Genomic DNA, 15,976 nt, shown 5'->3' on the forward strand with positions numbered 1-15,976 from the left:
CACCAAGTACCTCAAATCTACACTTTAAGAATTGCCACCTGAAAGGTTCAGAGATGGTCTTTCAACAAATCGCCAAGTACCAGTGTCATCTTCAACAGTAAAAAGAGGACTGCTACATAGTGTCTGAGTTGTCTTAATCAAAGTAAATGTACTCAGGAGGAGAGTTTGATGCCTATAGTGGATGTAATAGTTACAGAGTAAAGGTTGAAAAAAAAAGACAAAATGTTTATCAAGTTCATCCGAAAGGCATGGCGTATAGGCACTGTCACACTGGAGAATTTTGGGTCCACCATGCTTACATGATACTAGCTGCGGAGTCTGCACTTAAACATTGAGAGATAGAATATCCAAAAAAAAAAAGCACATTAAAGGTAATGGAGTGGCCTACCCAGTCTGCAGACCTTAATCCCATAGAAAACTTATGGAGGGAGTTGAAGCTCTGAGTTGCGAAGTGACAGCCTCAATAGCTGAATGATTTAGAGATGATCTGCGAAGAGGAGTGGACCAAAATTCCTCCTGACATGTGTGCAACCCTCATCATCAACTACAAAAAACATCTGACTGCTGTGCTTGCCAACAAGGGTTTTGCCACCAAGTATTAAGTGTTGTTTGCCAGAGGAATCAAATACTTATTTCTCACTGCAAAATGCAAATAAATTTATCTAATTTATACAATGTGATTTTCTTGATTTTTTTGGATATTCTATCTCTCAATGTTAAAATTAACCTACCCTTAAAATTATAGACTATTCATGTCTTTGTCAGTAGGCAAAATTACAAAAACAGCAAGGGATCAAATACCGTATATACTAGTGTATAAGCCGAGTAACCTAATTTTACCACAAAAAACTTGGAAAACTTATTGACTAGAGTATAAGCCTAGGGTGGGAAATGCAGCAGCTACTGGTAAATTTCCCCATCCTGGTAAGTATTGGCCCCTCATCCCCCAATCCTGGTATGTATGGCACCCCTCATCCCCCAATCCTGGTATGTATGGCACCCCTCAATCCTGGCATATATGGCACCCCTCATCCCCCAATCCTGGTATGTATGGCATCCCTCATCCCCCAATCCTGGTATGTATGGCATCCCTCATCCCCCAATCCTGGTATGCGTGGCCTCCTCATCCCCTAATCCTGGTATGCGTGGCCCCCTCATCCCCTAATCCCGGTTTGCGTGGCCTCCTCATCCCCTAATCCTGGTATGCATGGCCCCATCACAGCACACACACAAAAAAAAAAAAACTTCTTATACTCACCTTCCTTCCTCAGCGCTGCGTCCTGTCTGCCAGCAGCTCATGTCAGCATCTGAAGCACAGCGCGTGCTCTCAGACACTGATGTGAGCTGCTGCTGCTGGCACATTCACTCATCTCCACGCCGGGACCATGTGCATGGAGAGGAGCGAATATGCATTTTAAGTAGCGGGCAATGTCAGGAGCCGCGGCTCAGCGCTCCTCCGTGCCCGCTACTAAATCATGGTACCCTTAACTCAATATTTTATACAACATTTTAAGGAAACCACTGCAAACGATTTCTGTAACTTTCAATGAGACTTTTGCACCTGTCCACAGATATTTTGGCCCACTACTTACGAGCAAACTGCTCCAGCTGTCTCAGGTTTGAAGGGTGTCTTTTCCAGACAGCATGTTTTAGCTCTTTGCACAAATGTTCAACAGGATTTAGAACAGGATTCTTAGAAGGCCACTTCACAATAGTCCAATACTTTGTTCTTAGCCATTCTTGGATGCTTTTAACTGTATGTTTTGGCTCATTATCCTGTTGGATGAGGCATCACCTGCAACTCAGACCAGGCTTTTTGACACTGGGCAGTACATTTGGCACCAGAATGCCTTAATAGTCTTGAGATTTCATTGTACCCTGCACAGATTCAAGACTCCATCTGCCAGATGCAGCCCCGAAACACAACTGAGCCTCCTCCAAGTTTCACAGTAGGTACAATGTGTTTTTCTTTGTATGGTTCATTTTTGCATCTATGAACATGGAGCAGATGTGACTTGTCAAAAGGCACCAGTTTGCCTCATCTGTCCTTAGGATATTCTCCCAGAAGCTTTTTGGCAAATTGCAGTCTAGCTTTCAACAGAGGTTTCCTCCTCGGTCGTTTTCCACAAAGTCCATTTTCACCAAGACAGCGATGGATGGTGTGATCTGACACTGATGTTCCTTGACCTTGGAGTTCATCTTTAATCTCTTTGGAAGTTGTTCTGGGCTCTTTGGTTACCATTCCTATTATGAGTCTCTTCAAATTTATCATCAATTTTCCTCTTGCAAACACATCCAGGGAGGCTAGCTACAGCCACATAGACCTTAAACTTCTGAATATGTGCAACTGCAGTAACAGGCACATCAAGCTGTTAGCAGATGGTTTTATAACCTTTACCTTTAACATGTTTGTGTATAATTTTCATTCTAATCTCCTGAGACAACTACTTAGCTTTCTTTGGTCAGTGCTTAGCATTGTACGCACCATGATACCAAACAGAACAATTACTACTTTTTACTCTTTAAATAGGCAGGCTGACTGAATACAAGTTTGTAGACACAAGTGATGCCTATTATAGGACGCACCTTAGTTTAACATGTTCATATGGTCAAATTATTTAAATTTTTTTTCCAAGGGTATCATTATTTTTATCCAGGCCATTTTCATTAGTTTGATTTTTATTTTTTTCCTGCTGGACCACAATTCAAAAGCAATGTTGATTTTCATTAGCTGACATTCAGTAAATTTAAATTGAAAATTACTTTTGTCAGTTTGAAGTTATTTCAGTTACAATTGTAGGTTTTTCTTACTTTAATAGAAGGGTACCAACAATTTTGTCCCTGTCTGTATATAGAATATATTATGACGACATTGCATTACATCACATGCAAGCGAAATCGGCAGTTAACATCCTGTTTACACAGGCCAACATAATACTATGCATACAGAACGATCGTTAATACGGATACGCACACTAATTACTACATTATACAGATAAAATTTATGTTATATATACGTAAATATCAGGCACAAACACAATGAACATATGCTAGACACATGTCACATACATGCCTGAAACACACTGACACATGCCACATAGGCGCCAGTCAGACACTAGATATAGTCAGTATAGTCTTTAAACATTAAAAACATGACACCTATCATTACATTTTGCCCTTAGCGCTGCTCAAATAAGCTCCACCACTTCTCAGCTAGTCTTCATGCATCTGTGTCACTAAGCCACGCACCCTTTTGTATTGACTACCTGTGTTATACATTCCCATTTCACATGTTTTCACTATAGTGCCCGCCACTACATTTAACATGGACCTCCCTCCCCTTCTGTGCTCTTGTCCAGCTGATATCTGCCCCTTCCCTTATGCCTACATTACCCATAACTAACTGAGGGCACCCTCCCAAAATTAGCCACTCTCAGTAAGTGTGAGGGTGACAGTATGCATCTCATTAGAGGTAATATAAGTAGTGGGTGGAGAGGGTCTCAGTCACTCCTAACTTAATGATGGCCTCTTTCAACATCACTCATATAAACTCTAACTCAATATGTCCTCCCCCCACACTTTCCGCCAGCAATTAGACAGTGGGATTGGGATATCTTTCTACGTATTGACATTATGATGCAATAACAGGGACTTTTTTTTATTTTTTTTTTATCTCCCACTGATCCTTGTGCAGCAGTGCAGTCCACAGATCACACCATATTTGAAAGAGAGGAATATTATGTCTATTAAGACTGAGGAGGTAGAGCCGGAGGGCAAAAACAACCCTAACTCTGCTTGGCTGTTCTGCTGTCCGTGTCAGGCTGAATAACCGCAGCAGCGCCACCCTCCAGGTTTTACAACCTGGGAAAGAATGGCGATAGTAATCAGATGACCGGAGCAGGTCTGAAGTGAGCAGCAGCAGGTTTTATAACTGCAGCACTGCTTTCCCAGGTTGTCCGGAGAAGAACAATGAGCAGCAAGTGAGCTGCTGCCATACTGTAGTGCCGGCCAGTGGTGATGATCCTCCTATGGGCCAGTCCGATGCAGAGTATAGGTACATCCGTACTACATAATCAACTCTGCTCTGAAAGAGCACGTTTTTCCTTCCGATCCCAAGTGTTGATTGACTGGATCAACATTCAGAACAAGAATTTTACATAAATATTTATGTTCTTTTTTTTTTAATAAAAAAAAAAAAAGTGTCTAATTCTTTTTTTGAAACCATCAACAGTTCCCAATGTAACCAGCGTCTGAGGTAGGCTGTTCCACAGATTAATAGTTCTCATGATAGTAAAGAAGCCACGTCTCCTCTGGAGATTGAACCATTTTTTCTCTAGATGAAGAGAATTCGAGTTCCTAATTGTCTTTTGAGGTGATTTTACATGAAACCGCTTTTGACTATATTTTTGTATGGGCCATTTATGTATTAGTACAAGTTAATCATGTACCCCCTTAAACGTCTCTTCTCAAGACTTAATAAATGCAATTCTTCCTCATAACCAAGATTCCTCATACCCTTTATCAGTTTTGTGGCTCTACTTTGTACTTTTTCTGCCTCCATGCCACCCTTTCTATGAATTGGTTCCCAGGAAAAAACTGCATATTCCAGATAAGGTTGCACTAACGCTTTGTAAAGTGGTAGTATCAGGGCCTTGTTCAGCAGGTTCATACCTCTTAATACATGACCATGTTATGCTGGTCTTAGAAGCCGCTCATTATCATTGAATGCTGTTATTTAGTGTGCGATCCAAAAATACACTTGCTTGTAGCTAAAAGTACAGTTCTCTACAAGTGACTCTCCTAGTTTTACTTCTCCTAGAACATATGATGCTGGCACATTATTAGTACCCAGTTGCATAAATTCACATATATACAGTACAGACCAAAAGTTTGGACACACCATCTCATTTAAAGATTTTTCTGTATTTTCATGACTATGAAAATTGTACATTCACACTGAAGTAACTCCAAGTAAATCAAACTTCAGAGAAATCAAACTGTCCACTTAGGAAGCAACACTGATTGACAATCAATTTCACATGCTGTTGTGCAAATGGAATAGACAATAGATGGAAATTATTGCCAATTATCAAGACACCCTCAATAAAGGAGTGGTTCTGCAGGTGGGGACCACAGACCACATCTGAGTGCCAATGCTTTCTGGCTGATGTTTTGGTCACTTTTGAATGTTGGTTGTGCTTTCACACTCGTGGTAGCATGAGACGGACTCTACAACCCACAGAAGTTGCTCAGGTAGTGCAGCTCATCCAGGATAGCACATTAATGCGAGCTGTGGCAAGAAGGTTTTCTGTGTCTGTCAGCGTAGTGTCTACAGGCTGGAGGCGCTACCAGGAGACAGGCCAGTACACCAGGAGACGTGGAGGGGGCCGTAGGAGGGCAACAACCCAGCAGCAGGACCGCTACCTCCGCCTTTGTGCAAGGAGGAACACTGCCAGAGCCTTGCAAAATGACCTCCAGCAGGCCACAAATGTGCATGTGTCTGCACAAACGGTTAGAAACCGACTCCATGAGGGTGGTATGAGGGCCCAACGTCCACAGATGGGGGTTGTGCTCACAGCCCAACACCGTGCAGGATGCTTGGCATTTGCCACAGAACACCAGGATTGGCAAAGTCACCACTGGCGCCCTGTGCTCTTCACAGATGGAAGCAGGTTCACACTGAGCACATGTGACAGATGTGACAGAGTCTGGAGACACCGTTGAGAGCGATCTGCCTGCAACATCCTTCAGCATGACCAGTTTGGCAGTGGGTCAGTAATGGTGTGGGGTGGCATTTCTTTGGAGGGCCGCACAGCCCTCCATGTGCTCGCCAGAGGTAGCCTGACCGCCATTAGGTACCGAGATGAGATCCTCAGACCCCTTGTGAGACCATATGCTGGTGCGGTTGGTCCTGGGTTCCTCCTAATGCAGGACAATGCCAGACCTCATGTGGCTGGAGTGTGTCAGCAGTTCCTGCAAGATGAAGGCATTGAAGCTATGGACTGGCCCGCCTGTTCCCCAGACCTGAATTTGATTGAGCACATCTGGGACATCATGTCTCGCTCCATCCACCACAGACTGTCCAGGAGTTGGCGAATGCTTTAGTCCAGGTCTAGGAGGAGATCCCACAGGAGACCATCCGCAATCTCATCAGGAGTATGCCCAGGCGTTGTAGGGAGGTCATACAGGCACGTGGAGGCCACACACAATACTGAGCCTCATTTTGACTTGTTTTAAGGACATTACATCAAAGTTGGATCAGCCTGTAGTGTGTTTTTCCACTTTAATTTTGGGGGTGACTCCAAATCCAGGCCTCCATTGGTTAATACATTTGATTTCCATTGATTATTTTTGTGTGATTTTGTTGTCAGCACATTCAACTTTGTACAGAACAAAGTATTCAATGACAATATTTAATTCCTTCAGATCTAGGATGTGTTATTTGAGTGTTCCCTTTATTTTTTTGAGCAGTATATATAGAGCCTTTAGACATTATGAGGCTGGTATCCTTATTTAGGAAAGGAATGTCAGAATGGATGTGTGATGTTAAAATGATCATTTTAAGAGAATAAGGAGAGACAGAGAGAGCTCACAAGTTAAAATATATTCAAATCACTGGCCACCTAGCCTAATGGACAAGGTTATTTCAACATAGCTCCTCCCTGCTGCTGCTCAGATCAAGCTGCGGCATCAGGCTGGGAGGACGGATAGGGAACAGGCTGGGGACTCAAATGCTGTCTTACTCTTTAGCTGGTCTCAGACTGCTCATTTTAATATAAGGATTATACAGCCATTCTGAAATGGATTTTCAAAGTACTGTGCATCATGTTGCAGTCATTACAAAATCTAGAACATGTCAGATATGTTTACCATATATAGTGTTTCCTTCAATAAGACCTTTGCCTCGTTCTCCCACAACCACTCCATCAGAATAGCCACAGCATATAAGGTTACTTCTAAGAACTGGGTCACCACCTCTTCGAATGTCCACACCACCCCACTGATTTTCACGGATGACATTTTCTGTCAAAGAAAAAAAACAACAACATTTCTTTGGAATGAGGGCGTAACATTGTAAGGCCGTGCACAGATGTCTGTATTTTATGGTTCCTTGATGAACTACAATGCCCGGACTGACTGTTGGTCTACTAACATGACGTAAGAGTTTCATAGGAACTCATGAGGTTGTAATTTCAAGTTAGAAGACTGGTAATCAGTCCAGACATTGCAGTCAGTATACAATCCATGAATTGTGCCTTTCTGAACGTGTCTTGAAGGCAATAAGTATACTTTTAAGAAACTTTGTAAGGATACCCAACATACAACTTTGTATTTTAACAATAGATAGTTTCATGGCAATAAGAGCAAAATAGTAAGGATTGTTGAGGTTGTAACATGGCACGGATTAGGTAAGGAAGGCAGGGCACCTGTAACATCATTTGGTATCAGGGCTGCCACCAGGAATTTCAGGGCCCCATACTGGCAAAATTTTCGGGCCCCCTTGAGACTTCGCCCAGGCTCCACCCTAGCTCCGTCTCCACCTCTGCTCTCACCCCTACCTCTTAGAAAAACTCCACTTCTGCACCACATCCTCACCAATCACACACGAATAGTTCTCATTGAACACCAGATCACATACATAGCCAGCAGCTTTTGTTTTGGCCAAAAGATATTTTAAGCCTCCACCACGACAAGGAGACTCTTCTGGCCGGGCCCTACTCTACTCTAACCTATTAAACAATTGTTAAAATATCCAATACTCTTTAGGAATATTTTTACTTATTTTTCTTTAAGGGAATGTGTCACGTACATTTTTTAAAATGACCAATAATATCACATACAAGAGAAAAAATACCGTCACGCCATGACTGGACCACATATTACCACCACATAATGAAAGAATAATACCACATACAAGGAATACCGCCACACCATAACCAGACAACATATTACCATCACACAGTGACCCAATAATACCACATACAAGGAACAAATACCCCCACACCATGGCCAGACCACATATTACCACCACATAGTAACCAAATAATACCACATTCAAGGGAGAAATACTGCCACACCATGACCAGATTACATGTTACCACCACATAGTAACCGAATAATACCACATACAAGGAGCAAATACCACCACACCATTTCCAGATCACATATTACCACCACATAGTAACTGAATAATACCATATACAAGGAACAAATACCGCCACACCATCATAAGACCACATATTACCACACATAGTGACCTAATATTACAATACTGATCATTAATAAAAAAAACACAATACTAATATTACCATAAGTGCCATTATACACAGCTCTGTATATAGTGTCAGTGTACAGGTAATACAGGGATCACCAGTGAGATTATACAAAGGAGCTCTGTACATAGTGTATAGTGTACAGGTATTACAGTGAACATCAGTGATATTTTACACAGGAGCTCTGTGTATAGTGTACAGGTAATACAGTGAACACCAGTGATATCATACACAGGAGCTCTGTACATATTATATAGTGTATAGTGTCAGTGTACAGGTAATAAAGGGATCACCAGTGACATATACAGGAGCTCTGTATATGGTGTACAGGTAATACAGTGAACACTAGTGATATCATACATAGGAGCTCTGTACATATTATATAGTGTATAGTGTCAGTGTAAAGGTAATAAAGGGATCACCAGTGACATTATACACTGGAGCTCTCTATATAGTGTAAGTGTACAGTTAACACACTGACTCACCAGTGACGTCTCTAGTAGAAGTCCTTCATCTTCGCTTTTCTTCTTCATCCAGCGCAGACTGCCATCACTCCTTCCAGCCAGGACTCGTCTCTGCATAAAATAACAGTTATCTAGAGCACATTCCTCACTTTTTCCCTTTCTACTCAGCTGAAAACAGACGTGTACCCACCATTAATATATCATTAGTTATTATGCAACCCACCATTCCAAATATAAATTGCCACCACTAACTATAAATAGCCACTTTCCCCACCTAATATATAAATTAGTTAGCACCCATACTCTTTCCACCAATTCAATCAGTCACACTCCTGCAACCTCAACGCCCTCACTCTGTACATCATTTGCAGTCCCCCTCCCCCTCACTCCATCATTTGCAGTCCCCCTCACTCCATCAGTCCCCCGTTCACCCCTCACTCCATCATTTGTAGTCCCTCGTTCCCCCCTCACTCCATCATTTGCAGCCCCCCACCCCATCATTTGCAGCTCCCCCTCACCTCCCCTTCGCACCATCATTTGCAGTTCCTTGTCCCCCCCTCACTCCATCATTTGCATCCCCCTTACCCCATCATTTGCAGTTCCTTGTCCCCCCTCACTCCATCATTTGCAGATCCCCCTCGCTCCATCAATTGCAGTCCCTCATCCCACTCTCATTCCATCATTTGCATCCCCCTTCTGCCATCATTTGCAGTCCTCCCTCGCCCCACAATTTACGCCCCCCCCCCTCACTCCATCACTTACAGCCCCCTACTCACTCCATCACTTACAGCCCTCCCTCACCTATTTAATTAATTTTAGAAAGAAAAAGGAAAAAAAAAAGTTTGATCATACTTACTATCACCTGCAGGCGCAGCTTGGCTTGTGGTGTCCGACTCCTGGCAACGGCGCTAGGTGCTTTCCCGGAGCTCCTTCATACTTCTCCAGACTTCTGGTCAGGTGACGACGGCCAGCCGAAAGCGGCTCCCCGGCGCTGGGCACTTTGTTACAGCATTGGGCCCGGTGAGCAGAAGCACAAGGGCCCTCCCCTCTATACTGCTGCTCACCGGGCCCCATACAGAAGTAAGGGCAGTAATGCCCTGATGGCGGCCCTGTTTGGTATCAGTGACGACATATAGGTTCTTTATTTTATTATAAGAAGCATAAGGTAAGAACTGAAATGTAGAATCAATGGATATGCAAACTACATTGGCATTATTTCAGCTCACGATTCATAAAAATTCACTAACAGGAAGTGGAAATGATGTTACTCAGTTCTCCAATACCCTCCAATTATAGGGAGTCTGTCAGCACAAAATGACTGTTCAAACCAAGCACAGGCATTTGGTACACCTTGGACAAGGTCAAACAGTTCCCTGCACCTCCCCACCTACTTGTTTTATATTTATGTTCCCTCTGCTCTGGGTCCTGTAAACCCAGAGCTCTCAATCAAGGAAGAGGGATCAAATATAGTTAAAAAACAAAGTGGGAAGGTTCACTGAAGTGGATGGCCACTCCAAGGGTGCTCTGAGAGCCTAAGCTTGAACAGTCATTTCGTGCTGAGAGACTCACTTTAACCCCATTACGGTCAATGACGGGGATAACTTGTCATGGCTGGATGCTAGTTCACACACCAGGACGGGTTACCCCTGTCATGACTTTGAACTGTCACTGCGTGTAAACACACAGTGACAATTCATTGCCGACAGCTGTCACGGACAGCTGAGCGGCAATGGAAGAGGTGCCCATGCCGGCGGTCCCCGCACCCAGATCGGTCAGTCAATCTGACTGACTGATCACAGCATGATCGCGCAGGAGAAGCTGAAATATCAGCGTCTCCTGCCCGATCACAGCAGCAGCTCAGCGCTGCCAGTGGCTGAGCTTCTGCACGAAACAACCCCTGGCTGTTAACCCCCTAGATGCCGCGATCGCAGCATTCAGGAGGCAGGAGGAGGGACGCGAGCTCCCTCTGCCTTCAGATAAGCGCCCTCGCGACATCATCGTGGGGGCCCGACCGTTGCCATGGTGACCTGGGGTCGTCATGACGACCCCCGGGTCACCAAGCTGCTTCTGAGACCATGCTTAGAGCATGGTCTCAGAAGTATTCTACACAGGTACAATGTACTTCAATCTAGTGCATTGCAATACATTATACCTGTGGAAAAAGTGAAAGTCCCATAGTGAAACTAAGTTAGAAAGTTTTAAAAAAAAAACTAAAAAAAATTTTCTTTAAAAATCTAAAAAAAAAAAATTGGTAAAAAATAAAATATATGTAAAAAACGAAACAAAAAAAAGCACACATATTTGGTGTCGTCTGGAACGACCCGATCCATAAACATGTCACACTAGTTACACCTTTCAGTGAACAACGTAAAAAAAAACAAAAAAAAACAAACAAAAAAAAACACAGGGGAAACTAGGTCTTTTCATCATACTGCTGGAAAAAAGTGGAGTAAAATGCAATCAAAAAGACGGATGTAAATAAAAATGGTACCACTGAAAATGTCATCTTGTCCCGCAAAAATCAAGCTGCCATACAGCTACATCAGCTGAAAAATTAAAAAGTTACAGCTCTCAGTATACAGCAATGCAAAGATAATTTTTTTTTCTATTAAAAGTTTATGTAAAAGCGCAAAAAAAAGAAAAAAATTACATAAATGTGGTATCGCTGTAATCGTACTGACCCGAAGAATAAAGCTGCCTTATCAATTTTACCACACAAGTAACAACAAAAAAAATTTTTTTGTTCATTCTGCTTCCCCAAAAATCAGAACAACAAGCGATCAAAAAACGTAATGTACCCAAAAATGATACCAATAAAAACGTCAACTTGTCTTGCAAAAATCAAGCCCTTACATGACTGTCGGCCCGAAATATGGAAAAATTATAGCTCTCAAAATATGGCGATGCAAAAACTGTGTCACAGCAGCCAAACATATATAAATATATAAATCTGGTATCTGTGTAATCACACTGACCCGAAGAACAAAGTCTCCTAATCAGTTATACCACATGAGGAACGGCGTAAAAAATAAATAAAACCAATTCTTAACCTGCTGTTGATTTATTAATTTTGCCTCCCTAAGATTGTAGTATTGCACAGCTCACATTTATCCTGCGCTCTGCGCTGAGCGCTTACACCGGGGTTCCCATGTAGAGATTCCCTATAATGAGGCAGATGGAGGCACTGTGGACGCCGTCTGACCTATGATCCGGTGGTGTCCATCTTTTTAGGCACAGATAAAAGTGCGGTCAGCCACAGTTTTGTGCACCTCTGAAAAGAAGGACAACGCTGAACAGAGGCCAGACGGAGTCCAGAGTAGCTCTGCTGTTTCATCTCATTATAGTGAATGGATTCCTTGGGGCTTTCATCTGAATCACGTCATTCGGAGATTTCGATGGAAACTCCAAAGTAAGTGCTTAGAGTAGAGCGCTGGATAAATGTGATCCCAAATGTTATGTAAAATGTTCCCAATAAAAGCTTCACATCAAAAGCCCCACTCAGGTCTGTCATTTGTTAATGGAAATATAGGGGGCTTCCACGTTACTGGTAGTACAAAAGCTCTGGAAAAGCAAAATAGCTCCTCGCCCCCCCAAAAGAAATTCAGCAAATTCTGCACTCCCAAATCCAAATCCCCCCTCCCTTCTGAGCACCACATTGTGTCTAAACTATATTTAGCGTCCACATGTTTGGCAGGGGTATGATTTCCAAAATGGGGTCACTTGAGGGGGGATTCTGCTCTTCTAGCACTTAGGGGCTCTGTATATGGATTCCGCAAACTATTTTAGGAAAATCTGCGCTCTAGCAGGCAAATAGCGCTCCGTCCCTCCAGAGTCTCACCGTGTGGCTAAGCAGTACTGTACAGCCACATGTGGGGTATTGCCATGTTCAGCAGAAATTGTTTGACACATTTTGGTGCCATTTCTTTTTACCAATTTCCCCATGTGAAAATGTAAAATCTTGGGCTAAAACAAAATATTTGTGGTAAAAATGTAATTATTTTTTCTTCACTGCCCAATGGTATAAAATTCTGGGACACATCTGTGGTGTCAATATGATCACTGCACCCTTAGTTGAATTCATTGAGAGGTGTAGTTTGTAAAATGGGGTCACTTTTGGGGGATTCTGCTGTTTTGGCACCTAAGGGGCTCTGCCAATGTGATATGGCATCCTCAAACCATTCCGGCAAAATTTGGATTCCAATATGGTGCTTCTTCTCTTCTGAGCTTTGCACTGTGCCTCAAAAGTAGTTTTCGACCACACATGGTGTATTGGCGAACTCGGGAGAAATTGCACAACAACTTTTGAGATCAATTTTCTCCTGCTACCCTTGTGAAAATAAAAAATTTGGGACTAAAAGATCATTTTTGTGGAAAAAAATAGATTTTTTATTTTCACAGCTCTACGTTATAAACTTCTGTGAAGCACCTGGGAGTTCAAGGTGTTCAGCAGACATCTAAATAGGTTTCTTGAGGGGTCTAGTTTGCAAAACGGGGTCACTTGTGGTATGTTTCCACTGTTTAGGCACATCAGGGGCACTCCAAACGCAACATGGCGTCCGCTCTCGATTCCAGCCTATTTTGCATTCAAAAAGTCAAACGGTGCTCCTTGCCATCCGAGCCCTGTCGTGCACCCAAACAGTGGTTTTCCCTCACATATGGGGTATTGGAGTACTCAGGAGAAATTGTACAACAAATTTTGAGGTCCATTTTCTCCTGCTACCCTTGTGAAAATAAAAAAAAATTGGGACTAAAAGATCATTTTTGTGGGAAAAAATTGATTTTTTATATTAACAGCTCTACATTATAAACTTTTGTGAAGCACCAGGGGGTTCAATGTGTTCACCACACATCTAAATATGTTCCTTGAGGGGTCTAGTTTCCAAAATGGGGTCATTTGTGGGGGGTTTAAACTGTTTAGGCACATCAGGGGCTCTCCAAACGCAACATAGCGTCCCCTTTCGATTCCAGACAATTTTGTGTTCAAAAAGTCAAACAGTGCTCCTTCCCTTTCAAGCCCTGCCGTGCGCCCAAACAATGGTATTTCCCCACATATCACATATCGGTATACTCCTGAGAAATTGCACAACAAATTTGGGAAAGTTAAATGTTCATTTTTTCCTTCCACATTGCTTCAGTTCCTGTGAAACACCTGAAGGTTTAATAAAACTTCTTCAATGTGGTTTTGAGCACCTTGAGTAGTGCAGTTTTTTGAATGGTGTCACTTTTGGGTATTTTCTGTCATATAAATCCTTTAAAGTCACTTCAAATGTGATGTGGTCCCTAAAAAAAATAATTTTGAAAATTTTGTTGGTCAACTTTTAACCCTTATAAACGTTCTAATAAAAAAAATTATATTTCAAAAAGTGAAATGATGTAAAGTAGACATGTGGGAAATGTTAGTTAACTATTTTGTGTGACATATCTCTCTGATTTAAGGGCATAAAAATTAAAATTTTGAAAATTATAAAATTTTCAAAATTCTTGCCAAATTTCCAATTTTTTCACAAACGCAAGTCTTATCAAAAAACTTTTACCACTATCCTGAAGTACAATATGTCATGAAAAAACATTCTCAGAATCAGCGGGATCCATTAAGGCGTTCCAGAGTAATTACCTCATAAAGTGACAGTGGTCAAATTTAAAAAATAAGGCCTGGTCATTAACCTACAAAGCAGCTCGGTCCGTAAGAGGTTAAAAGGAAAATACGCTTTTGGTGTTTTTCCTTTTCTACATATTTTATTGGCTGGTAAAATAGAACAGATGTAAAAAAAAATGCAATCTGTGGTTTAATCACATTAAAAATTATTAAAATGATGTCCCAAATGGTCATTAATAAGTGTTGAGCGAGTATGTTCTATTAACCCTTTCGTCGAGTATGCTCGGGCCGAGCTCCGAGTATTTATAGCTGCTCGGTGATATGGTTGAATTGCTCCCGTGTGCATGATTTGCAACTGTTTGACAGCTTTACTACATGTGAGGAATGTCTATTTCTTACACATTCCTCACATGTAATAAAGCTGTCAAACAGTTGCAAATCATGCACACGGGAGCAATTCAACCATATCACCGAGCAGCTGTAAATACTCGGAGCTCGGCCCGACCATACTCAGAACAGAACATACTCGCTCAACACTAGTTGTAATAATGAGTATGTGCAGGAAAAATGTTATTTTTCTAAGGATGCCATTCATGTTCCACCTGTCCTTTAAAAATACATTTAGAAGAGAATAATGTTCCTGAGGGCTTTGAGAACAAGTATCCAGCTGAATGTTACTGACCTACTTACTGCTAAAGTAATCTGCAACAAGCTATATGATGGGAAGCTGGTATCAAACCACTAGGCCTGCCTACTCTTGTTACGAGCCGATTGTTGTGCCTGTACTGCTGGTGCAGTCTTCTCTGCAGAGAATACACGCTCGCCATCCCAGTAATTTGCTACATTTAAAGTATGGCTTGTTTTCAGAGAATCCAGTCAAGGCTGCTAGATCAGAAAAGCTTGCATGAATCAGTCTACAACAATAAAGCCTTGCTAACAAGAGACTTAAACATCACACATGTCATTCTAGGGCTTAGAATAAATTCCTGTGCTGCAGCTACTCAGACGTGAAGAATTCTTACAGATGTAATGGGAGCTTTTCCCTGAGTACAGGAATTGGCATCTCATTTAGAAAAGCAATTATACTAAGATGGAGGATCAAATTTCCCATGAAATCCAGTTAGCTGCTGCACTGGTACATTGTCACCAATGGAAAGCTGGTGTTAATAAGAATATAGATATTAGTGAAAGTTATTCTATCTAAATACATAAATAAGGGGTGTCAAACTCATTTTCAACGAGGGCCATGTCCACATTATGGTTGCCTTCAATGGGTCAATTGTAATTGTAAGGATTCATCCAGATGTCCATGCAACATGGTACGAGCACGGACTGCAATGCACAGACTGGCCAGGGGCTATAAGAGAGCTGTACCTGCATAGTAGGGCTAAGAGAGCTGTCATTGGGTAGTCGTGCTATAAGAGCAGTACCTGCATAGTAGGGCTAAGAGAGAGGTACCTGGGTAGTAGGGCTAAAAGCGCTGACCCTGGGTAGTAAGGCTAAGAGCTGTGCCAGACCTCAGAGTTCAAGATGGACTGCTCTCTATGTCAAATACTGGCTTTGTCTGCTCTGATTCAAAGATGGAACAACACATTTTGGCTGAGTGCGTTCACACAGTGTGTGCTGGCTGAGTGCGTTCACAC

The 15,976-nt window shown here is 42.2% G+C and overlaps 1 protein-coding gene across 3 annotated transcripts in view; it reads right to left on the minus strand.

Moving 5' to 3' along the window:
• The window catches only part of FBXO10 (F-box protein 10), a 169,822-nt gene that overhangs the window by 49,708 nt on the left and 104,138 nt on the right, over nucleotides 1-15,976 (minus strand). For 2 of the 3 annotated variants that reach the window (XM_073651855.1, XM_073651862.1), the window contains exon 8: nucleotides 6,871-7,023. The exons of the other annotated variant lie outside the window; for it this stretch is intronic. In XM_073651855.1, coding sequence (XP_073507956.1) covers nucleotides 6,871-7,023 — 153 coding nt within the window. The remainder of the gene's footprint in view (nucleotides 1-6,870; nucleotides 7,024-15,976) is intronic. 3 annotated transcript variants of the gene reach the window in all.

Source organism: Phyllobates terribilis, unplaced genomic scaffold, assembly GCF_046119375.1.
Source record: "Phyllobates terribilis strain yellow unplaced genomic scaffold, ASM4611937v1 Scaffold_1__5_contigs__length_1240528914, whole genome shotgun sequence".
In the NCBI taxonomy this organism is placed as follows: Eukaryota; Metazoa; Chordata; class Amphibia; order Anura; family Dendrobatidae; genus Phyllobates; species Phyllobates terribilis.